This window comes from Zeus faber, assembly GCF_960531495.2.
Source record: "Zeus faber genome assembly, chromosome: 10".
NCBI classification, from domain to species: domain Eukaryota; kingdom Metazoa; phylum Chordata; class Actinopteri; order Zeiformes; family Zeidae; genus Zeus; species Zeus faber.
Window position 1 is genome coordinate 11,818,714 of NC_137199.1, and position 26,773 is coordinate 11,845,486.

The 26,773-nt window shown below is 46.0% G+C and overlaps 1 protein-coding gene across 1 annotated transcript; it reads left to right on the top strand.

Annotated features, from left to right (window-relative positions):
• The first annotated feature begins 240 nt into the window (after positions 1-240).
• tmco6 (transmembrane and coiled-coil domains 6) lies at positions 241-26,773 on the top strand. The gene is made up of 13 exons (XM_080007741.1): positions 241-385; positions 911-1,032; positions 1,123-1,232; positions 1,969-2,152; positions 2,230-2,334; positions 16,053-16,144; positions 16,238-16,354; positions 16,463-16,577; positions 16,698-16,866; positions 24,959-25,053; positions 25,181-25,348; positions 26,013-26,138; positions 26,235-26,773. Exons 1-13 carry the CDS (start codon positions 289-291, stop codon positions 26,247-26,249), a joined length of 1,515 nt encoding a protein of 504 aa, XP_079863867.1. The 5' UTR covers positions 241-288; the 3' UTR covers positions 26,250-26,773.

A 26,773-nucleotide genomic window follows, 5' to 3' on the forward strand; every position in this document is an offset into this window, starting at 1 on the left:
TCCGTTGTTGGGGTGGTGAGGATCCTTCATCGTGTGTGTGTGTGTGTGTGTTTCTAGTGAGAAGTGTCTTCGTTTCCCATCGACACGTCTCATCGGTAGTTTTCTGGAGCGGCCACCGAGCGGCCATTGTCTGAACTGCAGTGTCGATCACTTCCGCATTGGCTGCCGCACCCGGATGTGGAAGCCGCTGCTCAGCTTGCGGCAGACGCCGTCTTTGCGCGATTAGAGCAGCATGTGGAACTTGCTGAAGCTCAACCGACGCCCACGCTGTAGTGTGTGAGTTTGTCAATGAAAATGTGGAGGCTGAAGGCTGTTCGGCATAAAGCCGCTCGGCAAGGCAACGACTTGGAAGAAATCCAGTTGAAAAGACGAGAGCGTGAGAAAGGTGCAGACCGACTAACCTGCTAACTATAAACACCGAACTTTTTGTTTCAGTGAGATAGTATATACCAATAATGCTGTCCTATTTCTTTAATTGTTAAATTTAGAATATCATTTTACAATACACACCGTATGAGTTGCAATTGTATTGTTTATTTTTCATTTAATGGGGCCAATTTGTTTTGTGAGATGCTCTAAACACCCTTTCATTTCCCTCTATGCATGCACCTTTTTACCCTTTTTTTTTTAAATCTAAATTTGTCAAGTTCTTCTGTATCAGCCGACATTTCTGATGTTATAAAACCCCAAAGCCACCCGTTGATAAAAATTACATTTCATAGAATTATTTACTTCATAACTTACCTCATTAATGTTTATTTTTCTGCCCGCCCTCAATCTACTACTTGTTGGTGTCTGATACTTGACTGAATTGGAGTGAGATGACTCGTCCAAAAATGTCCTTAGAATTTGCCTTTAATATCAAAAAAGGCCTTGTCCATGGGAATGTTGGTATCGTTCTATTTCCCAGCATTGAGGCAGGCTCGAAAGGACAAACAGCTGGTCAGCAAGAGACTCTTGTTGGATGAAGATGATGATGATGATGGTGAGGAGGAGGAGGAAAGGCCAATGGACACCAATTCAGGAGAGCAGGTAGATTATCCCTTTTCTCTCGGAAGCGTCTCTACCAGCTGAGCAAAACCTCAATTTGTTTCCTTCTGTTTTCTCCCGTTTCCTCGCAAGATCCTGGATTTAATCCCCAAACTGAAGCAGAGCGGACAGGAGAGAGAGACTCATCTCAAAGCTCTGAGCAAAGCCCTCAGAAACCCAGCGGCGCAGATAACCTTCATTCGGTATCAACTTTTGTCCGATACTTCATTCATCGGCGTGATATTTCACATCCCTAAACAACATAGTGTGCAGTGCTGATCATAAGTAATTGGACAGTGATACATTTTCTGTTTTGCCTCTGATCTATTAAATCAAACTATTCAATTATGAAAATATCTGTTTCATAATTTTGAAATAACGACTATTTTCCTGCCCGGTACCCCTTTTTCAGGAAATCAAAGGTATTTGGAGAGGTCCCTTATGTTCAATTAGGGATCGCTCCATCGTTTGAATACCACTGCACTATGGGATACACGATTGGCTCAATGAAAAAAGTCAAGGTCTAAAAAGGAGCCACAGGTCATCCCATTCAAGCCAGAACTGAGGGAATTGTGAATGGATTATTTCAGTCGAGGTTTCTTCTGACTAATAGTCTTTCTGAAATCGGTGAGGAAATTATAAGGGGGAAAATACTTCTTTAGCCATTCATCTATACCTCCTTATTATTTATGGTCAGCACTGTAGGAACTACTAACATTTGATTTCTCTATCTATAGTACACAGCATAAATGAGTAAAACCCTTCTGACACCTAACAAATTCACCAATCTCTCTTGACAAATAAGTCATGTTTGGTTCCAATATGATGTAATGTTCCAGCAACTCTGGTTTATCAGTTACCAATGAAGCATGTGAGTACTAAACAGGAAAATATGATTTTCTTATCAAAACGATAGGAAAATAAGGTGTGTGTGTCCAGACAGGAGAACAGCATGCACCTCCTGGTGGGTTTCCTCAGTGGCTCCCATGCCCAGTGCCGCCTCCTTGCCGTCCAGTGTCTCCACGCGCTGTCACAGTCGAACCAGCCCAATGTGGCGCTGGCCTGCTTGCCTGCCACACCCTACCTGCTCACCTATCTGTCCGGCCAAAGCTCGAAGTTCACAGTCAGTAACCCACCTATGGAATATGATTGATTGATTGATTGATTGATTGATTGATTGATTGATTTGGATCCACACAGGAGCTGTGTCTCTATACCCTGGGCAACCTGTGTCCGGATGGCGACCTTGTAAGGGACAAACTCTTGGCTCAAGGGATCATTCTAGCCCTCGCAAACTGCCTCGAGGTAAAGTAGCAGACTTCTTTACCAGGTCCTTTAGGTGCTTGAATTTCATCCTCCTGTAAGTATTGGAATACCTTGAAAATAGACACTTTTGTGCTGAAGTGCTTGAAAAGTCCTTGAAAAAAACACAATAATTGAAAGCCTACGATATTCCCTGTAGTTTTGTTATTCAAATCGTAACATAAAACATTTTCCAAAATCACTATAACGACAGGTTATGCCAGGGAAATCTAAATATAGTCCAGAATGGTTTGGAAATGGACACTTATAATAGATGAAATGAGATGAATACATATATTAATACATATTCTAATACAAATAACAGACTTAAGTTATGTTTTATTTAATAAGGATCATATTGAAAATTGATTGTGCGTGTGTTTATATTAGGGATGCCACAGTGAGGAATTTTTCCGACCGGTTGATAAACTCATGACAGCTGGTGTTGATAACACGCTTAGTATTCTATAAATATAATTATTTTTTCGTGCTGATATGCAAAAATAAACGTAATGGTTTTATTTCTATTCAAAAGCAAAACAGCGGTGGGCAAGTAATGTGATCAGTGTACACCAGAACACCGGGTAACATCGATAACCGTGGCAACCCGTGTGTGTGTCCCACCACATGCTAACCCGGCGCATTACGGGGCAGCTTACTAGACCTAGCCTGGCTAGATGTGGAAAAACAACTTTTTCCAAAATGAGATCGTAACTGATTTATATTCCTCAAGTTGTTTTCTATCTCAATGTATTTGAGACTGAGGTTGATTTCTAAATATTATATAAATATTAAAAAATCGAGGCTACTTAGATCCACCAGCATTTCACAGTGAACAAAGTTACTCACCCACTCGCAAAACAGCGCAAATGGCGAACTTAAAGTTGCCCTGGTGCAAACATGCAGATCAAGGTAATACTTCCATTTACCAAGTGATGTCAAGTCAGAATGAGAAACCATTTTGATAAAATAAGGTTTTACTTCATTTCGAGCTTGAGTTCTTACTGTCTCCAGACAGGTACATTGAATAAAGGTGAAAGCCCCTTTAAAACCCACAAAGTCTCAACTTGGCCCTGACAGGCTGTGATTGGTCCAGTTGAGCACCCATCATATGGCCTGCCCCACCACTGCCTGTCATACTTCTTCTGACATGTTATTCAGCTCTTGAGCGAGCTGGTCAATGAGGCCACTGGTAAGAACTCTCGTTCTTCATTCCTAAAACCATGGTTGTACCACAATCCAAAGGTTTTACCTAATTTCTAACTTCAGTTCTTACTATGCCATATTGTATACCCACCACCCTCACTGACCGTGAGGTCGGAACCGATGTGTCCTATGCAAGTCCCCAAAGGCAGAAACATGGACCCCCAGGTCCAGGTAGTCCTTTCCAAGGACCAACTGGCAGATATAACCTCAAACTCCAATTTCAGCATATAAGAACCCATTCATAGGGTGCGGATGAAAACTACATTACCACCACCCCTCCCCCCCCCAGACCCACCGCCATGCTCGTAGGTGGGGGTTCCGCATACAGCTGAGCTTGTATCGCCTGACCGTAACCACTCTCAACCACATAGCGTAACTCTGTATGCAGCCAACACCTGGCTGCTGTCAAAACAATCTGCGCCAGTTCTGATATTGCTTGTCGGGACTGTAGAATCTGTTGAACGTGTGTGGGGTGGACACCCCACACCCCTAGTGGAATACACTTTCCTGCCCCACAGAGTTGTCTAATGAGATCGCTTCCACTATCCAGTGAGAGAGACTATCTTTGGACAGGGCTTTCCCAATTGTCTGAGATCCATAACAGACAAATCAATTATCCGTGGAGAACACCAAGCAGGACTGGTGGACAGACAGTGTGGCTAGGTTTCCCCACACGTTTTGCCCTGGTGACCTTGCACAGGGACAGGCTGCAAGCTGCAGTGGCAACAGCCAATCTCCTTGTCCCGACAAGGGGGTCCAGATCGAGACCCAGATACACAGTACACTGGGCTGGAACTCCTGCTGCTCTGGGTAAACAGAGCAACACATCGCAGGTACGCTGAGGTTCATGAGGTGCTCCTCATGAATATATCTTGCCCAGACAAGCCGCTACATCGATACCCATTCATTTAAAATTTAAAAAAAATTAAAAGCGCACCGTGGGGTCTATGGCGCAGGTGTTCCAGCACGTACCTGCCGTTTAATATGCAAATATTGTGGTAATAATATAGTAATATGTTATCGCATAGAGAAACTTTAGATTGTGTGTGTGCACAGGCATTCCGACTACTGCTTATATCCATTGTCAGGGTGCTGTCTGCTGCCTAGCCATGCATCAAGTGGCGTCAAGCATTTTGCTGTGGGCCCATTCCCACCTCTGTTCCCTGTCAACATCTCACATTCATGCCAGGCAAAACCTGGGAGCAGATGTTTTATCGAGGGGACGGCCGTAAGCGTCAGATTGGCAGGTTCATCCACTGGTCATGGACATAATCTGGCGTTGATTCGGGCAAGCATAGATCTGTTCGCTTCACGAGACACGGCTCATTGTCCTCTGAGGTACTCCATTCAGAGCTTCGACCCTCCTCTGGGCCACAATGCCCTGGCTCACGGCTGGCCGGGAAATGGTCTGTATGCATTCCCTCCCCTCCCTCTGGTACAGCAGGTGCTTGACAAGGTGGAACTGGTTCTGGTGGCACCTTAGTGGCCGACACAGACTTGGTTCGCGGACCTGAGGTCCCCCATTGTGCGTGCTCCCGCTCAGCCAGACCTGAGACATTCAGCGAGGGAAATCTTCCATCCCGCTCCCCACAAAGGGAAGCCAGGCACCTGGCCCCTGAGCAAGGCCGGCTGTTAAACAATGTCTACCCATGGAGGTGGTGGAAATTATTCGGAACACTAGTGCCCCGTCAACGAGGGCGCATTTTACATCCAAATGGCTGGCTTTTAAGTGCTGGCGCATGGAAATAAACCTTTACACTGAAATATTCAGGTTATACTCAGTTTCCTCAAAGGCCTGCATGTATAAGGCTTGGCACTGTCCACCCTCAAGGTGTATTTGGCTTCATATCGGCGGATAATGGAGTGGATGGCAAGCCACCATGGCTGTCATGTTTTGGCTTCCAGGTTCATGCAGGGCACCCGCAGGTGGGGTCGTTGACTCCGAAATAGAATTTGGCTTTGGTGTTGATTGATTTAATGAGACCCTCATCTCAGCCTCTCCAGGAGGTGGGATTAAAAAATGTTGTCGTTAAAGTCAGCACTGCTTCTGGCACTCGTCTCAGCAAAACCTGTGGGAAATCTAACCGCACTCTGTCCACCAGTCCTGCTTGGTGTTCTCCACAGACAATCAGGGGGTTAAGTTGAAACCCAATCTGGCTTTTCAGCCCAAGAACATAAAAGCGGGATATAACTCGACTACGATTGATTTCTCTTTAATGTCTATTCCTCCCTTTGGGTCAGAAGAGGACAAAAGGCTGCATACTCTGTGCCCTGTCCAGGTGCTATTGGTTTATGTGGATCAAATGTGGGACGTACACCACCACGACCAGCTTTTTGTCTATTATGGCTCTCAGGCCGTTGAGAACCCCCTGTCCAAAGATAGTCTGTCATTAGATAGGAGACGCGATCTCATTGGCCTACTGCTCTGGGGCAGGAACCCCCAGAGGGTCTTAAAGCGCATTCGGTTTCGATCGAGGAGATGTGTGGTCCTGATTCTTGGACTACACCAAACACGTTCACCAGATTCTACAGTGTCAACATGACTGCATCAGCACTGGCGCAGGCTGTTTTCACAGCTGCCAGGTGTTAGCCAGCATACAGAGTTACACTTTGTGGTTGAAAGTGGTTACGGTCAGGTGATACAAGCTCAGCTGTATGCGGATTCCCCACCCACGAGCAGAGTGGTGTGTCTGTGGGGATGGTGATATAGTTTACCTCTGCACCCTATGAATGGGTTTCTTATGCGCAGGAATTGGCATTTGAGGTCACATCTGCCTGTTGGTCGTTGGAATGGACTACCTGGACCCTGGGTGCATGTCTCTGCCTGGTGGCTTGTGTAGCGTTACCACTACGATTTGGTGTTTTATTTTTAATAATAAGTGCTTTTTTATTCTAATTGAATAATTTTCTCGTTTAGGGCACCACCCCCATTTTGATTTAGTTGGGGGAAACTAAAGGGGTTATTTAAGTAAATCAATCATTAAGCATAATTCAACACTCTAAAGCTGCATTCACACATGCACTATAAACCTGAAATTTACATTCTGACATTACCTGGATGAGCTGTATGTGTGAATGCAAATGTCAAAATCATTTGACCCGGACTTTACCCAGCCGGCACTCTAGTACAAAGGTGTGTGTGTGTGTGTGTGTGTGTGTGTGTGTGTGTGTGTGTGTGTGTGTGTGTGTGTGTGTGTGTGTGTGTGTGTGTGTGTGTGTGTGTGTGTGTGTGTGTGTGTGTGTGTGTGTGTGTGTGTGTGTGTGTGTATCATTCACAGCGACTGGGTGGGCATGTCGCAGGTTGATGACGTCTCTATCATGCCCCAGTTACAGTATTTACCTTCATGAGTATCTTCATGCACAGAATGTAGATGCTGCGTACTCTTTTCTACTTTCTTAATTATTCTTTACCACTCGTTTATATTGGGGTTACGTCCAAATACATGGAGTATCAATGCAAAATAAAAAGACGAAGCACTGATAAGTCTGTTGTAGGCTTGGGCCGATTTACGATTAAATAGTCTATCGGCGATCGTCTCCATCCATCGCGGTTGAGACTTTTTACTTTATTTAAATTAATATATTTTATTTTTATTCACCAGGAAAGATCCGAGCATTGAAACGGTGTGGGTGTCGCCAAGTCTTAAGGGCAACCCAGTTGATGCAGGAAATCCCAGGACACACCACAACACAGAGGCAGCAAGCGTCAATTAAAAAGTTATTCTATTTCAAGTTCAAGAGATTTATTTGTCATACATATACATACGGTCATACATATATATAGTGAAATGTCATGACACCCGGTGATTCTATTTCAAGTTCAAGAGATTATTTGTCACATACATATACATTCGGTCATACATATATGTAGTGAAATGTTATGACACCCGGTGATTATGCACAATATTTCAATTCATCCACTAAAATAACTCCACCAATTGCACTTGATATGGAGGCCTAGAGCCGATGGCAACCACACAGCACAGTCTGCGTCTTAATTACAGTGAATATATGCACACGGTTTAAGACACAGCACACTGTATAAAAATGCATTCACGGCAAACTGTATAAAAATGCATTCACTGCAAACCTTCTTTAGATTCGTGACTGGACTACCACTCTCTCAAACCCAAACCAGCACACCAGTTGCACACGTGAGTCATGGACCGCACTAACCTTACTGGTGGCCTGCCTAAGGCCTAACCCCAAATCTAACACTTTGGCAGGTTACACAAGTTACAAAATACTAAGAACACAAGCAGACAAAAAGATAAATTGTCCGTTCGGTCGGGGTCCCCTTATGACCGACAAAAAAGAAACAAAAGCAAGGCAAAGTGGGATCCGCCAATTGTCACTGCAAACCTGGCAGAAAGTTCACCCGTTGTGGGGCTCCTGAGTTGAGTCAACACCAAGCAGCCAGGAATGGCCCGGAGTCCCACGGTAGAGCTGACGTAACTCTTGGGATTCCGGGAGGGGATCGATCGCTGTAGCTGACAGAACAAACAGACACAGTATGAGCCTTCCCGTTTCATTGATGGGGCGGCCCACTCGCGCAGAAACGCTACTGGATTCCAGAAGTCACCGTTCCTTTAGGAAGTGCTTGTGATCACAGAACATATGTCTTTCGTCGGCTCGTCTTCTCCGTCAACGCGCTGCAGAGAACCGGACCGGAACAGTACGCCATCGTGGCCGTGTCAGCACCGAGTAGCCGATCCTGGCGGCTCGCGGTGAACCTCCCCTCCCCCGACGAGTTCCAATCGGCCTCTCTTATTTTGCCGTCCATTATGGACAGCTGCGTCTCGTTGCCATCAGCCGGGTCTTACTGATTAGCGCCTAGCCATACGGAAAACAACTACCCACCAGCAAAAACATTGATCCCACTGTCCGAAATAGTCCATGCAGCACACCCCCATATTACAAGTCAACATGCATAAATCAGCATACTAATATTAACAGTAAACCAATAAAACCACACAGGGCCCACACAACATAATTCCCCCCCACTTAAAATGGTGGTGGTCCCAACCCATTCGCTACTCACTTATATCTTTCGGGAGGTACCCCGTGATTGGACCGTTGCGAGCGCCTGACCAGAGGCACAACTTCCCCCAGTATCTCCTCATCTTGTTGGAGATTTCCCTGAGTCTCGGGGGCCGGCGTCCGTCTGTCTGGGCCTTGGTGCTAGACGAGGCTCTGGACGTGGTGGAGGAGGCAACCCTCCCATCCCTGGCCATCGGGGTGGCGGGTCTGTTCCCTCCCTTGGTGGTCCAGCTGCTGGTCTCAACGGGGGCGGAAGAGGACCCTGGAGACCAGCCGGGCAGGGACGCAGATTGCTCCGGTGCATGGTGCGGACAGGCCCTTCCTTCCCCTCAGGCCGGATGTGAGACTGGCGGCTCAGGGCGCAACTGAGAAAGAACCACAAAAGGAGAGGGGACCCACCTAGACTCCAGCTTGCCCCTGGCCCGACGGCGGAAATTTTGGACTAGGACCCGCTCCCCTGGCGGTAGTTCAGTGGCCCGGGCCCTCCGGTTGTAGTGTGCCTGGTCCCAGGCCTGCCTCTGATGGGTGCGTGCTTGAACCCGGTGATAGGCGTCAGTCAAGGCTCGTGATGTGCGACCCATCCATCTAGGGTGGTGCGCAAATGGGGAGGCTGAACATCCACACACAGATCCACAGGGAGCCTGGCATGCCCTGTGGATGGTATGCGGTGGTCCGGCTCTTAACACACCCATACAGGGCACAGAGCTGCCGCATCAGTTCTGACCTGAATGCTCCCCCTCTGTCTGACAGAATCCGCTCCGGGCAGCCGAACGTCTGGATGAACACTCCCCACAAGGCCTTCACGGTAGTGCCAGCGGCCACCTCCAGACAGAGCGTCTGCATTCCCGTTCTTGTTGCCCGGGCGGTATCTTACAACATAGCGGTAGTTGGAGAGCTGTGCCACCCACTCTGCTCGGTAGCCCCGAGGGTTGCCGTTGCCAGGTGCACCAAGGGGTTGTTGTTGGTGACCACCTCAATCTCTGCCCCCCAGAGATAGTCTTTGAACTTCTTGGTGACTGCCCACTTGAGCCCCAGCAGCTCCAGCTTAAATGAGCTGTAGTTCTGGTCATTCCGTTCCACTGGGTGCAAACTGCGGCTCGCGTAGGCAATCACTCTTTCTATTCCGTCTTGGGTTTGAGATAGCACAGCTCCCAGACCCTCTAGACTGGCATCGACATACACCCGGAAGGGCAGGTTGAAGTCAGCGTATGACAGGATCGGAGCATCCAGTAAGGCAGTCTTCAGCCTTTCAAATGCCGTCTGGCAGCCCTCCGTCCACTGGACCGTGGCAGACTTGACTCCAGCAGTGCCCTCTAGGAGGCGATGGAGGGGGCTGGCTATTTTAGAAAATCCTGATCTAAATCTTCGGTAATAGCCTGCGAAGCCCAGGAAGGAGCCCACTTGCTTCACAGTGCGGGGAACAGGCCACTCTGCTACTGCCGCCGTCTTCTCGGGGTCTGTAGCGACACCACGTTGACTGATTACATGGCCCAGGTAGCGGACCTCCCGCCGGAAGAGGTGACACTTCTGGGGTTGAAGCTTGAGTCCGTGGGCTTGCAGGCGCTTGAAGACCTGCTCCAGGTGGTCCAGGTGGCTGTCAAAATCAGATGAACACTATGACATCATCCAGGTAAACTAATAGAAAATCATTTACCTGGTTGCCAAGGCAGCGTTGCATCAGGCACTGGAATGTGGCTGGGGCATTGCACAGGCCGAAGGGCATCCTCTCAAACTGCGACAAGCCGAGGGGCGTGGTAAACGCGGTTTTCTCTTGGTCCCGAGGATCCACTTTGACCTGCCAATACCCACACGCCAGATCCAAGGTGGAATACCAGGCCGCTTTTTTCAGGGTGGTGAGGGACTCCTCGATTCATGGCAGGGGGTAGGCGTCCTTATGCGTCAGGGTGTTCAATTTCCGATAATCTACGCAAAAGCGCCAGGAGCCATCCTTCTTACGCACCAGCACGATCGGGGCGGCCCAGGGTCTCGAACTCATCTCTCTCCATCATGCCTTGCAAGAGTGCACGCAGCTCGGGGCACATCCGTGGTGGAACGAGGCGGTATCGCTCACGCACTGGTGGTGCAGTGCCCGAGGGGATCTGGTGCAGGACTGCACTGGTCCGCCCGAAGTCATCTTCATGGGCTGCGATGACAGGGGCCCATATCCGTAACAAGGCAGTCAGCTGCTTCTGCTGGGAGGAAGACAGGTCTTCCCCTGGCAACGCCAGGGCTGGATGACCGCCCGTCTCCTCAGCCTTAACCCGGCTGTACAGCCACTTCCACCACTGCTGGCTCCGGGCTGGTTAGCACATCTCATGCTGGCCTTGCACCTCTTCGGCTGCTTCCTGGACCATGGCTGCCAAGGATCGGCCCTGTGGGAGCTGGACTGGATAGGGGTTTGGGTTGCACAGTCGGACGGCGACTCTTCCTTGTCGCATCCAGCCAAGGGTTCTGGCCACTCGCCACTCGTGATCTGCTTCGTCCAGATCCTCCACCATCACTAAGCAGTCGGGGTGACCACTGCCTTGTGCAACCTTGGTCCACAGCAGCACCTCCATCTCAGGGGGGAGGATGACTGGTGGCTGCTGTTCCAGCTTGGTGACTCCTTGGAGATGGAATCCTGGTCCCGGCACCAAGGTCCGTCTGCAGGCGGAGAATGCCTGAGCCCATGCTGCCCGTGCGGTTGGGCTGTTGGTCGACCGGAATGCCCTCTCCCCGGGGTGGTTTCCTTGGAACACCTGCTGCCAACAGTCAGAAATAATGTTCATTCTCAGTATACCACAGTCAGCCCCAGAGCAGGAGTCCTTCACAATCACTACCCCCTTATCCACTAGCTGAACCCCACCTACTTCAAAGTTGAGAATTGTATAGCCGACATAAGGAATGGTCAGGCCGTTGGCTGCCCTCAGCGTGAGCCAAGGGATTTCCTCCGCATAGTGGACTTTGCCGGCCCCAAAGTACTTTTGAAAAGAGAAGTAGCTAAACAGTGTGACTTGTGACCCAGTATCTAAAATACAGGGGATCTTCTTACCTTGTACCCTAACCTCTACTTGGGGGTATGCTCCTACCATCGAGGGCCTCTGAGCAGCAGTCTGGGTCCCGTTTTACCCGGTGGCTTGCCCCACAGCAACTGAGGATGCTAAAAATCTGGGTTAGACGGGCGCTGCCTCTGGGGGCAGCGTCGCTGAATGTGGCCAGACTCACCACAATCACGGCAGATGGGCCTGCCTTCTGCATCCCATCGGTACGACTGTGACTCCCCTTGGGCTCTCCAGACTGGTCGAGGTCTGGAGGTGGTGGGGCGGTGTCCTGGACCCGACGCTCTCTTACGGGCAGGTCTACCTGGCGATCTTGAAGCTGTAGATTCCGGAGGTCTTGTGCCAGGGTCTTGCCAAGAGCGGATAGCTGCTCATTTAGATCTTGCTGTAATTCCAACTTAAAGGTCTCCTTCCACTACTGCCAGGAGGAGTCGACTGCAGGGGCGGCGGTGGCCAGTCTTGGTGCATCCACCCGGCATACTTGTAGCTCCATTTGGTCCCTCTCCTGCTCGGGTACCTTGGCTTCGGTGTACGTGGCTGTAAAAGACATATGTGGTCTGCGTCGCAGCTGACGCTGGAGCTCCTGTTGAATGGGGCTGGGCCGCAGGCCCATTGCAAACTGTGCACGAAGCATCTCGTCATCTCCATCCGCTGGGCCTGGGTCAGCTGCTCGCCACCGATGGTGTAACCCTCAGAGCCGGAGTGTGAAAGCTCCCACCCCCTCATCAGTCCCTTGTTGGCACTGGAGAAATTGCGCCCGGAGCTGTGCCACCGACGTGGCTCACCCATATAGGCCTTTCAGCAGGGTGAAGATTCTCTCGTCGGTGACTTTGTTGGCGGGTTCAGCCAGTTGTACTTCCTGCTTTGCGTCACCCTCTAAAGCGCTCAGGACAAAATCCACCCTCTGTTGGCCATGTAGCCCCTGTGCCCGGAGAAAGGCCTCCATCTGTGTCTTCCATTCTTCAAAGGCAGTGGCTCCTCCTTTTCCGCTGAACTTGGGGATCCAGGGCCCCCCCATGAACCATGGCATCATCACTGCGTGGCCTCCTGGTCTAGGCGCTGGCTCAGGTCCATCACCTGGCCTAGCGCCCTCCATGTTGTGGGTGTTACCGGGATCCTGCCGACAACTCCAAAAAGTGTGGGTCACCAAGTCTTAGGGACAACCCAGTTGATGCAGGAAATCCCAGAACACACCACAACAGAGGCAGCAAGCGTCAATTAAAAAGTTATTCTATTACAATTCATCCAATAAAATAACTCCACCAATTGCACTTGATAAGGAGGCCTAGAGCCGATGGCAACCACACAGCACAGTCTGGGTCTAAATTACAATGAATATATGCACACGGTTTAAGAGACAGCACACTGTATAAAATGCATTCACAGAAAACTGTATAAAAACGCAATCACTGCAAACCTTCTTTAGATTCGTGACTGGACTACCACAAATCCCTCAACCCCAAACCAGCACACCAGTTGCACACGCACCAACAAAAAATAAACAAAAGCAAGGCAAAGTGGGATCCGCCAATTGTCACCGCAAACCTGGCAGAAAGTTCACCGGTTGTGGGGCTCCTGAGTTAAATCAATCCCAAGCAGCCAGGACTTTTACTTTGACAGCAGGCGGGGCGTTGGCATGGGAATGGCCCGGAGTCCCACGGTAGAGCTGACGTAACTCTTGGGATTCCAGGAGGGGATCGATCGCTGTAGCTGACAGAACAAACAGACACAGTATGAGCCTTCCCGTTTCATTGATGGGGCGGCCCACTCGCGCAGAAACGCTACTGGATTCCAGAAGTCACCGTTCCTTTAGGAAGTGCTTGTGATCACAGAACATATGTCTTTCGTCGGCTCGTCTTCTCCGTCAACGCGCTGCAAAGAACCGGACCGGAACAGTACGCCGTCGTGGCCGTGTCAGCACCGAGTAGCCGATCCTGGCGGCTCGCGGTGAATCTCCCCTCCCCCGACGAGTTCCAATCGGCCTCTTATTTTGCCGTCCATTACGGAGTAACCAATCGGTTGCCGTCCGCTGTTCTCGCCCATTGGCAACAGCTGCGTCTCGTTGCCATCAGCCGGGTCTTGCTGATTAGCGCCTAGCCATACGGAAAACAACTACCCACCAGCAAAAACATTGATCCCACTGTCCCAAATAATCCATGAAGCACACTGCCATATTACAAGTCAACATGCATAAGTCAGCATACTAATATTAACAGTAAACCAATAAAACCACACAGGGCCCACACGACATAAGTACAGTTTGCCGTGTTCTGAAACTGGAGGGGGGGAGGGGGCGAAGGCTCTCCCCTCTCCCCTTCTCTACTCAGAGCTGTCCAGTAACCACTGGTGAGGCATTTTGCCGCTCTGGGCAAACGGAGCAGCACATGCACATCTTGTGATTTGTAATATAGCATTTTATTATATAATATCATCAAGAAAAATGGAGATTTATTTTGTTTCCATAGTTTTTTACTTGATTGGAAATGAAAGATGTAAACCTAACTCAGGGAATTGGCAGGTTTGTTTAGTAAAAACTAGATTGCGTGCAAACTTTTAGTGAAACAGGGAAAATAAATCAACTAAAATAAAAGTAGACTTCCTGCACTCAAGTGAGGGCCTGAAGACTGAGTGGTCAACAGCTTCCGTTAAACGGTCTCCTGCGGGGGGGCGGACGAGGCTGTTGATAATAACCTGACTAGTGAAGTTAATTTAAAACTCTTGAGACAATGTTCATATACAAAAAATAAAACTAAACACATGGTCCAGCATTAGTCATCTACAGCAACCATTCTCTCAGTAACACTCCTGACCAACTAAGATGATTCCTAATTACTAACTATAACAACATATTTTCAATGATTCTCATAAAAGGCATATAATCTTTAATCTGATTTTATTACGCATAATGAGATATTGTAATCTTGGTAGTGGCTGGTTTCGCGATCGGCCACCAAATGTCAAACTGGCATTATGAAAGTTCATGCATTAAAGCAGTATTATTAGTACTTTGGCAAATTAGGCCATGTCGTAATGAGAGTTGGATCATTCATCATTGAAACATCTGCAAAAGTAAGGTAACTTCAATTACTAACAAATTTGACATTGATTCTGACTTAGGCTTAACACAAATAAAGGTTCCAGAAGCAGATTAGCCAAGTGGGTCCTTCATTTTATGCCCTGGCCTAGAAGACCAGGGGTTCTCCATGGGGTTTTGCCTTGATCAAAAGGGGCGAAAGTGGTTATAGGTAAGACAAGAAGAGGAAAAAGGGGCAGACGTTTGTTCACTCAGTATCGGCTGAGACAGCAGAACAGAGTCAAATGGTCATTCTCGTTGGGGGGGGTCCTACCCTGTCCTGTGCGTCTCTGGGGGAGAAAGTCTATCAGGGGCGATCCTGCTGTGTTCCACTACACTTGCATAGGACACATGGGTCCTGCTCTTGCGGTGGGAATACAATATGGCAAAGTAAGAACTCAGGTTCAAAATGAAGTAAAATGTTTGGGTTGGGCTACAGCCATGCTTTTACAAATGATGAACGAGAGTTCTTACCGGTGGCCTCAGTGACCTGCTTGCTCAAGAGCTAAATATTAAGTCAGAGGAAGTGTGATAGGCGGTTACCCAGTATATACAGGTACTCCTCACTTAACGACCGAGTTCCGTTCCTAGGACCATGTCGTTAAGTGAGGACCCGTATTATTTCATGGTAAGGGGGCGTGGTGATTGCGAGTGTAGTGAATACTGACAGACTGCGAGACTGAGAACGGTGGTGCACGAGAGATGCTTGACACTGAGACGCCGCAGTATTGTACGCAGTGCACAATACAGACTGGTTAGAGAGCTGGTAGTAAGTCCGAACTGTTGTTAAACAGGTAGGTCCTTTAGTGAGGACTGCCTGAGTGGCCCAATCACAGCCTGCCAAGGTGTGAGACTGGGTCGGTTTAAAGGGTCTTTCAGATTTATTCAGTGGAGCTGTCTGGAGGCAGCTTAAGGCATAGTAAGAACTCTGATTCTTCATTCATAAAACCAGGGTTGTAGATCAACCAGAACGTTTTGCGTTAAGTCCTTGAAGAAAAAGTACTTAAAGTCCTAGATTTTCATTTTGTATTGCCAGAATGAATTCTGAAATCCTGTCTTTACTTTTTTAGGTGATACTCATTGTTTATCTTTGGGTTTCTTGTATAATGCCATATTTCTTATTTTTTTTACAACTGTCTTATATTTTATCCTCTAGTTAATCTCGAGGTTGACTGTATAATACCATTTTCTTTTTTCCCATTTCAGTATTATTCACGATTTTTATTTTTTATTTCTATATAAGCTGCTGTAGCACCGTTATTTCCCTCTGGAGGTGAATAAAGTGTCATTCACTCACTCAGTGGTAACAAAGCAGCACTACACAGACGCCGCTCCTCTCCCTCTCTACATGTGTGTCCATCCAGAATCAGCGGCAAAACCTGGCGATGGTGGAAGCTGTGGCCTTCACGCTCTCCCAGCTCCTGCAGGCCAAAGACGCAGCCGAGAAAATAACGCAGTACGTACTTCGCTACCTTCTCAGGCCCTGTGGGCGATTTTAGTAACGCGTAGACAGCTGTGTGATGTATTTTTTTCGGCGTCCATCCTGCAGACTGGTGCTGTTGTCTAGCTTGCCCTCGCTCTTGTTGTCCGTGCTTACCCCGGACCCCCAGTTTGGCCTGGCTCCCACCGTTGAGTGCGCTTGGTGTCTGCACTATCTCACATGCAGGTGGGAGTTCTGACCCCCTTTCACCTTTCTGGAGTCTTGGTGTCATGTCCACTGCTTAGTTTTATGGAATGGAACTTCTTGAATATGATCGTTTTTCTTCAAACACAGCAATGTGGACAACTCGGCACTCTGTGCACTGGGTGCCCTGGCACGGTGCAGTTCCCTGTTGGTGTCACTGGGGGGTGCTGTGTCCACAGGGCACAAAGGAGAAGGGATAGAGCTGGTAAGGAAGTGCATGGAAGAATACAAAATCTATTTAGCTACTATAATGTCAATGCCCAAAGTGTTTATTTGAATTGTGATGTGCGACGTTTAATGTCCACTCGTTCTCTTCGCTCCCCAGTTGATTTGGCCGCTGTTGCGCTGCGTGGGAAATCTGGCGTCCTCGGGTCCCGTCGATGACGTGAGCGGCCGGGTCCTCCCGGCCACTCTGTGCGAGCTCGCTCTAGCCTTTCTTCCCTGCCGCCCTGCTTTGGCAAGAGAGTGTGCCTGGGTCCTCAACAACCTCACAGGTGCGGTCACAACATTAAACGCTGTCGCTTCTGGAAGCTTCACAGATCTTGGGTTTATAATTTAGTTTATCGACTGAAGAATTTCTGCTGTGTTTGGTGCCACATTTTTCCTCCTAACCCCAAGAGCGTCACGTCAGCTGCGCGTCCGTGATTCAGATACGCTGGAATGTTAATCAATGTTACAATTCACAACAGCTCAGTCAGGCATTCAACTGTACATCTGGTGCTTTGAGTCATGCAGCAAGGCTCCTAGACCCCTCGTGTATTTCTCTGGGCTGCACGCATAAGCTGGAGTGTAAATTCCCACACAGGTACTTTCAAAAGATGTTTACTGAAAATATTTAATTACCAAGCCTGGTATGCATCAACCACATAAATAAAATCACCAATATGTGGTCCAGACTAGGGATGGGCATGATTAGTCGACTAATTGATTAGTCCACTCAGGCAGTGACGTCGACTATTGATTTTTCTTTTCTTTTTCTTTCTTTTAACACGACACAACTTTTCTACCCAGACTCAAATAAATGAAGCTCACTTTCCACCCAGACTTGATAAGTGTATCACAGGCACCCACCCGGACTTTAATGAGTGTAGCACATTCATCACGACAAACTCAGCCTGGACTCTTAATTTGTAGGTGCACTTAAAAAGAAGTAGAAGTTTTTGACCAAAAAGTCTGTTCAGAACAAGATCAGCACAAATTGACACGGTGATCTGGGTTCTTGCGTTCCCCAGAGGCGATCGTTGTCTTTCATTCTTCTCTCGTCCTGAGATCTCCTCGTGTTGGGATGGGTCCAGCTGCCGTTGCGTCATGGCAGGGGACGGACTTCAACCTCCCTTCTAGTGTCATTCAACCTCCTCCTTTTCACCGGGTCAACAAGCTGTTTTTTTTCCGAAACATTCAAAGCATGTTGAATATATATGTGTGTGTATATATATATATATATATATATATATATATATATATATATATATATATATATATATATATATACACACACACGATCTCCTCAAATATAAACCGGTACTCAATATAATATCCGGGACAGTCTTTCTATTTTAGATCTATTGTTTTTGTTAGTTGTATATACGAATACGAATATATTAAACCTATGGACGTTCTGCCTTGGATCAGGACAGTGGACTGTGTCATGAAGAGAGTGATCTCTGCTCCACTGTGCGTCCCGGCTGTTCCCATGTCTGCAAAGAAAAAAATCATTGTGGTGAGAGAGAACGTGCAGGTGGTTCGTGTAAGGGAGGAAGATGTGCAGAACAGAAGGTATTAGAGGCAGATGATCTGCTGTGGTGACCCCTAACTGGAGCAGCCAAAAGAAGAGGTAGTGAATAAAAGCCCCGGTCACTATTTGAGCAAATATACATTGGTTGGGGTAGTGGGGTGATGACGTCATGGCTAGCCGACTAATGCCGAGTTCAGGCCACGTGATTCTGCGCTGGTTTTCCGCTCGCCGACAGGTTTTTGGACATTGCAGAGCAAGGCCCCAGAGTGTTTTTTTTATTTTATTTATTGGTTTATTTGTCAGGGATAATGCAAAAAACATTGTAACAGGTTACAAAAACATAAAACAGATGTGTTGCATATAGGATTTCTGGCCGAGGCTAATTTGCATTCTCCTGTCCCAGGTTAGGCTTTTCTACTAAAAAAATGGTCCTTACACATCATTACCAGAAATACGTAAGTTAAAATAAGCACAAAAAAGAAGTGACATTATAACATGATCGTACAATAATTACATCACATTACAATCATTTACATGTGTTACGTATGTGTACCAGATCAGTGATCAGTGATCGCAGGTTTGGTTTTGTTTCAGCCAGTGTTTCACCTTTTCATTAAACATTTTCAGATCAGTTTGTGTTTTTATTTCAGTTGGTAGGGCATTCCAAAAATGTATCCCTTTTACTGAAAAAAAATGACTGACAGTTACAGTCAGTTATTTGCTGATCCCCTAGTGCCGATTCACTTGTGTTTTGTTTTTTCTCTTGTCACATTTAGACAAAATACAGTTGGGGCGAGATTGCTCACACATTTAAAAATCGATTTAATAAACGGGAACTTGATAAAGCGGTCATAACTGAGCAACTTGTACTTTTTCAGAATCATACAGTGGCGCCATTTCATTTGTTTTTGATCCATTATTTTCAGTGCTTGTTTGTATAGTGATGTAATGGGTTTGACAGTTTACTGTGAAGCCTTGCTCCATACAGCAACACAATAGGATAGATGTGAAAATATCATGGCATGCATGAACAGTTGAGCTGCCTAGAGAGGTATGTAATGTCTTATCATTCTAAAACAGTTCAGATTTGTCTTTACGGTCTTGCATAGCTTTTCAATGTATTTATCAAATTTGAGTTCAGTGTCCAAAATGACACCTAGGAATATAAAATCGCTGACATTGTGTATTTCCTCTTGATCTATTGTACTTGTAAGCTTATATTTTGCTTTCCTCTTCATGGAAAACATATTGACAGTCTTTTTACGATTCAAGGTTAGATTGTTCTTGAGCCATTGGGATACACCCTCCATTTCATTTGTTAATCTCTCTGCTGCTACACAAGGGGTTCGGGTAATACATAAATGTTTGTCATCAGCGTACATCTGACAACCAGCTCTTTCACAGCATGCTGGTAAATCATTTATGTATAAGCTAAAGAGCAGAAGCCCTAAGATCGAGCCTTGTGGAATGCCCATTCTGGATCGTTGGGGGGATTGAATGTTCTGCATTGATTTTAACACATTGCTCTCTACATTGGAGGTATGATGCAAACCAGCCGGTTGCTTGCTCAGAATAGTTAAAGGTGCTAAGTTTTTCAGAAGTTCTTCATGGTTCATGGTGTCAAGCCTTTTTAAGGTCTATAAACACCGCTCCCACTACATTACCCTTGTATATTGAGCACTTTGTTTTCAGTGAGATAGCAGTTGGCCATTTCAACCAGTTCTGCAATATATCTTTTTTTTTCAAGACCTTTGAGAGAACAGGTAGAATAGAAATTGGTCGATAGTTGCCTGCTTGGTCTGGTGCTCCAGCCTTAAAAATTGTTGTTGCTGTTTACCATGACCGCGTTATGACAGCTTTGTGGGAATTCACCAGTTCTGATGGAGAGGTCTAGCAAATGCGTTATAGGTTTGATCAGGGTGGAGCTCTATGTTTTGATAAGCGCAGTATCCTACACAAACGGATCCTTTGCCTTTGAGTAACTTAATTTGTTGATGATTTCACCTGCTCTCGCTTGGTCAACCTCCTTAATATAGAAAGACTGCGGTGAGTCTGTGGTATTAACCTGTGATAGTTTTACTGGTTCAAAATTTTCAACAAGCTCCTCCACTGGTTGAATTAACTATTAAATTAATTTGCAATTTCTGTTCTGTCAGTGCTTATCACTCCATTTACTTCCAGCTCTGTTATTGATTTTCGTTGACTGGGCTTAAGTTTAGTAAGACCATTCAGGTGTTAGTGGACAGTGTCTTTTTCAGTGCAAGATCTCTTTTTTTCATTACTTGGTGAATATCATTATTCAGCCAGGCTAAAGAGACTCTTCCTCACATGCATTTAAAGATTTGTGTATTTCTCAATCCAATCAGTTCTTTGAGTGTTTTCATCAGTGTTACAGCAGTTGTCTAAATCATTGGTTTGTAAAACGTCATTCCAGTCAATAGTACTGAGTTAGTTTTCAGATTGTGGCATTTTATTTTTGGGAATGACTGCATTCCCTGGTTTATGTTCATTCATAAACATTTGTAGATGCTGTTTTGTTTTCTGACCAAAAGGGTAATGTTATGGTCAGAAAGGCCCATTATTAAGTTAGACGTCCTTGTGACTCGTTCGGGTCTGTTTGTGTATCAGGTCAATCATGGTTTTACTCATTCGAGTAATTCTTGTTGGACCTTTACCATCTGTTGAAAATTGTATTTTGACATTATCATTTTCAACTTTTGTTTGCATCTTTTGTCTAACCAATTTATATTGAAGTCTCCAAAAAAGAGAAATTCAGAGTGACAATTTAACAGTTTAAGCAATTCATCCAAACTCTGATAAAATGAGACGTGATGTGATGGTGGATTATACAGGATTACAATGTTAAAATTCATCTTGGGGGACAATACTACATGCAGGCTAGACATTCTAAAGATGTGTCCAATTTTATTTTATTACATTTAAAAGTGTCTTTGACATAAAACAATACGCCCCAGATGATCTATCCTTTCTTTAGAAAACATAGCCAGGAACATCAATCATACTGGTTGCGATATTACAATTAAGCCAGGTTTCACTCGGAGCTAGGAAGTCTAGATGAGAGTCCGTTAGTGGATGTTGAATTTGATCTCCTTTTGATATTATATTCCGAATGTTCAAGTGTCCACCCAGGATAACTTTAGGTTTAGACATGGAGTGCCATATCACCTTTGCATGATTTACAGTCTGGAAAATTGAAATTCATGCTGTTTTTGTGCTGATCGGCTACCTTTTCACAGTGTGGCTTAAGAATCCCATTAGTTGCGCATATCGTCCGCTCTGGCAACTTGGGTCGCCTGTGAGAGTATGGTTGTTCAGACTCACCAGACAGTTCATATCCCCCCAGGTGGATTGAGGTCTGGTTGGTCAGTCGTAACGTGCAGCGGTCCCGTGCAAGCCCCAGCCCTGACAGGCCTAGCAGCGTGCTCCTCTGTCGACCCATGCGCCGCTTCAAACGAGCCTGCCGCTCCAGCGACGGCTGCTGCTCCAGGGAAGCCCACGCTCAGCTGCCCCTCCGTCACTCCACTTGTTGGTGTATGTTCTGGAGAACAGTTGGTTGATGGGCCGGAGTTTTAATTGTTCCGGGGAAAAGTTGGTTGATGGGCTGGGGTTTAATTGTACGTCCCCAGATAATAAAATGGATCACTAGTACACTGAGAGCATACCACTTTCCTCTTCTCAGAGTGTTTTGCCTGTTATTTGGTGTGCCGTGGAAATATTTGTTTTGCCTGGTGATCGAGTAAATCACAAGGTATCCATGTTGGCGTTTGTTTTTCCGCATTGTCCGAGTGGCACCAGCAAGAGCCATTAGCAAAGCAGCAGTGTACAAACATTTCCATTATCTCTGTCCTTATTGTTTAAATTACTTCTTTGTTTTAAGCTTGTCCTTGTACTGGTGAATATTTGTTTAAAAACAATGGCTAAAGCAGCGAGTACTAGCAGGGAGAAGCAGGATAAAAGGATAAGAGTGGAGCCTAACGAACCACCCATACCCTCAGCAAATTGCATGTTGATTGAGTGTAGTGTGTCCATGGCATAATTGACTGAAATTCTTGTTGGTTGTCGACTGCTAGAAAAAAGAAAATGCCCATCCCAAGTACCAACGTGATTATTGAGTTAATAAACAAACTAATACATTTTCGAAAGCAGGTAATGCTGCAACGACAGACGCTCTTAGATCTGCTAGAACAAACTTGAACCGGGGTATGAGAGCAGCAAAACGTGCTTATGGACAGAAAATCCAGAGTCACTTCACTGACTTAAAAGATCCCAGGCACTTGTGGCAAGGTATCCAGTCTATCACAAACTACAGGTCCTCCCCACCACCCTGCGATGACAACACCAATTCCTCGATACACTTCACCTACTTTACCTACACCTACTTCAGCTGGTTTGAGGAAAAGAACAACACAACAAGATTGAAAGCCCCCCCTCTTCGGGACGGAGCTGACGTCCGGTGGACCCTACACAGGATCAACCCATGGAAAGCTGCAGGCCCTGACAACATACCAGGGTGTGTATTCAGAGAATGGGCTGACCAACTGACGCACGTCCTTACAGACATATACAACACCTCCCTAAGCCAAGCCATCGGACCCCGTGCTTTAAATCCACTACTATCAGACCACTGGCAAAGAAGTCACCAGCATTAACACTTAACGATGACCGCCCGATAGCACTCACCCCCATCATGGTCAAGTGCTTTGAAAGACTGGTCAAGGACCAAATAACATCAAGACTCCCTGCAACACTCAACCCACTACAGTTCGCATACCGCCCTAACCGCTCCACTGATGATGCCATATCGACAGCACTTCACCTGAGTCTCGCACATCTGGAGAACAAAAAGTTATGTGCAGATGCTATTCATTGACTTCAGCCACGCCTTAAATACAGTCATCCCTCAGCACTTGGTAAACAAACTTGGCCCACAAGGCATCACCTCAGACCATCATCCTGAACACTGGCGTCCCCCAGGGCTGAATTCTGAGCCCACTATTGTTCACATTGGTGACCCACGACTGTTGTGCCAAGTATAATTCGACCCACATCATCAAGTTTGCAGATGACACGACAGTGGTGGGTCTCATCAGCAATGACGACAGGAATCGAGAGGAAGTGAACCAACTCATTTTGGTGTGACGACAACAATCTCTCACTGAATGTCAACAAAACAAAAGAGATGTTGATGTCACTGTTGACTAAAGGAGGAAGCACACAGTACACACTCCACTCACAATCCATGGCAACGCTGTGGAGTCCGTGAAAAGTATTAAGTTACTGGGGGTGCACATCAAGGATGACCTGTTATGGACTATTAACACTCCCTCCCTTGTCAAGAGGGCACAGGAGCGCTTTGACTTCCTGCAACGGATGAGAAAAGCAAACGTCCCCCCGCCTGTCCTTACAACCTTCTATAGATGCACTATAGAGAGCATCCTGACCAGCAGCCTCCCCGCCTGGTGTGGCAGCTGTACCGCCTCTGACCAGAAGGCCCTCCAGAGAGTGGTGAGGACGGCAGAGAAAATCATCAGAAGCTCCCTCCCTCCCTCCCTCCCTCCCATACAGGATCTATACCGGACACGCTGCCTTAGCAGAGCTGCTAAAATAGTTAGACTCCACCCATCCCGCAAGACTGCCAGACTCACTTAGAACTTTTTCCCCACAGGTCATCAGTCTACTCAATTCCATTTAATGCTGCTACTTTTGTGCAACAAATCAATGTTTCATCACTCAAGCACTTTATTTTTATATGAACCAGTGTCAAGTTTACATTACTGTGTGATAATCGAACCACTGTGAAATGTCTTCAGGTCTATACGTATTGTGTTGTCTGTCTATGCTGTCTATTTGCTGTTGTTCTATGTGTGTTTGCCTTTTGTCTATATTGGCACATTGAGCCTGGAGAAACGCAATTTCGTTCCTCTGTGCATTCCTTGTATGGTCTAAATGACAAAGTTCACTTTGACTTTGATTACTGAGTTAAATTAACAAACTTATACACTTTCCCCACAACAAATGAAACCTCCCTTATCTAAAGAAAATATTTTCATTCCAACAGGAAAACAAATATCACAACCAGGAATATACTATAGATTTTACTTAATACTTGGTAAAGTAGTTTTATACCTGTTGGCAACACGGAGTACAGTGGAAGCGGGACCGTCTCCTTACTGCTTGGAGTTACAACGTGGAGCTCTCGTCTATCTGACTTGTCAAGCAATATATTTTTGTAGTAGAGAAGTCTGTCAACTTATTAATAAGGTGCTACTAATGATTTTATTAAATGTACAAGGATATCCATTGCATGTTTTTTTTTTTTTATTAAATGATTGAACCACAAATAACTTAACCAAAATAATCAGAACACTATTACCGAAACAGCTTAATAAATACACATATATAAAGATTGTGAAACTACCCTTACATCCTCCTCCTCTGGTTAATGGGAAGAACCCACCGTTACCGCCCCGTCTTCTCCTTAAGACCATCTTCATTCCATCGTTGATGGAATGTGTGATTTGACTAATCAACCAACTGCGAGACCTACGCGTGACGCTGACCTGACGCTTTTGGTGTTAATTGGGGGGGTAAGTAGTTTCTCTTTGGCGTCAGTTTGCCAAAAGCTAAACTAAAGGTTTGTACAATTGTGTCTACACTGCCATTTTGCTGTTAATAGGGAATGGGCTGTGACAGTGAAACTGAACCAGAGTCTATATCAGGGTGTCATATTGCTATTATGAATATGACTTAATTAATTTGCTATTCTGAATAAAGGCTGCCTAGCAGAATCTTTATTTTCCTGCTCTTACTTCCTGTGCGTTCCACTCAAGCCGACTCAGGTGCATCGTGTTCCACTCTGCTGGACCTGGACTTGGTTCCTGCGTTGACCCAGCTGCTTCCCTTCTCTCAGGGAATCAACACCATGGTAAGCACAGCAGTTACTTTCGAGAGCCTTTTTTCCCTCCTTCTTTTAGATGTTTTTATTTTTCCAGGAGTAATCATCATTTTCCCGCCTGCTTTTCTGTTTTTCCCTCTTGTTTTTTTGCGTCCAGATCCTGAGGGTTCTGGCTAACATCGCCCATAACAGACAGGAACACGTCTGGCAGCTCGCCCGGGCAGGACTGCTTCCCGCCCTCTGTGCTACACTCAGAATGGCCGACCAGGAAATCGTGACCCTGAGTCTGGAAGTCCTATTCCTGCTGGTCGCACGTTGTCCTCCGGTAAGAATCATAACTAAATGCCGTTGCCAAAGCACACTTGGTTGCATCAAGTCTTATTGATGTCACGCATGTACTAGACCCCACTCAGGGCAATCTACTTTTTAAGGGTTACTAACTTTTTTAAAGTTACTAGTGCTTATTTTTTTAGTTGCTATTCCAACAGTAACTAGTAACTATTTTCATTTTTACTAGTCAAGATGTATTAGGTACTAGTACTTGTTTACAGTATTAGACGCAAGTGACTATTCCAATTGTTACTAGTTATTTTTGTGGTCCAGCTATATTTTTTCAGTCTTGCTGCTTCTGCATAGCCATAGTTTTTTGTATTATTGTATTCATATTATTCATATTTATCCAAATACAAACAAGAAAAACGTAACTTTGCCATTGGAACACTAGATGTTCTCCCACTTGTCCCTGTGTTTACCAGCCAAATGAACAGGATTCTTTACCAGCTCCTTGATATCCTTGAATTCCAACCTCAAATGACTGAGGATGTACTGGAATACTTATAAATAGCTAGATAAAAGTCACTTTTGGAGGATATTTGTGTTATGTGTCATTTGTGTGTTTGTTTTTATATTTTTCACAGTTTGACTATTTTATTCTGTTCAAATACCCACGTTTTAAGCCAGTCGTGCACTATACGATGCCGCCTCCTTAGGTGGCAGAGGAGTTTGTGAGGCAGAAAGGCCTCCCGCTGCTCGAGGCCATCCAGTACAGTGGCGCCGAAGAGATGAGGCTACGAGCAACGTACCTGCTTGAGCACTGCCTGCCCTCCCTGCACACGGTGAGAGACCCTGGTCTGGCCACGGAGCCACGTGGACGTGTATCCATTCAGAATCCAAAAGAAAAATAACGCTGTCTGCCTCAACCCTCCTTCCAGGTGGACTGCACGTAGGTGTCGCATCCAGATGAGCGACACGAAACCATGCATCAGAGCGTGTGTTTTTAATCGCTCATTCAACAGGATGATTTCAACTTCCTCCATTTGTTGGGTATGATGATCATATCCATGTCTTGTTTATAAGAACAATTGAGATTTCTGTGTGGATAAGAAATCATTTTTTCAATACTTTTTAACTTTTCTTTTTGCACTAGTGCTTGTAAATTCTCCTGCTTCATATATTTGTTTCCTACATGCATCTTCTTCATGGGATTTAATTAGTTTTTTAAAATTTCTAATAACAAAATTGTATTCAATTGTTAATTGGTTCTTAGGTCTTGAACCTCTGGTCAAATTGAACTAAAGTCAACCTCATGGCTATAAAGTTTAGATCTCTAGTAGCACTTCACCTTGGCTCAAGTATCAGGGCTTATGGCATTTGGAGCAAAATGTTAAAGATGGGACGCAATAAAAATGATATACCTTTGTGACCCAAGCTCGCCACAATATGATTACAAAAATTCCTGATTGAAACGTCA

Bases quoted from the DNA above. Each gene is read 5' to 3' on its own strand.
- tmco6 (XM_080007741.1), top strand. From the start codon at position 289: ATGAAAATGTGGAGGCTGAAGGCTGTTCGGCATAAAGCCGCTCGGCAA. The intron at 2,335-16,052 runs GTAAAGTAGCAG...GTGTCCATCCAG, and splicing joins CCCTCGCAAACTGCCTCGAG to AATCAGCGGCAAAACCTGGC. The intron at 16,578-16,697 runs GTAAGGAAGTGC...TTCGCTCCCCAG, and splicing joins AAGGAGAAGGGATAGAGCTG to TTGATTTGGCCGCTGTTGCG.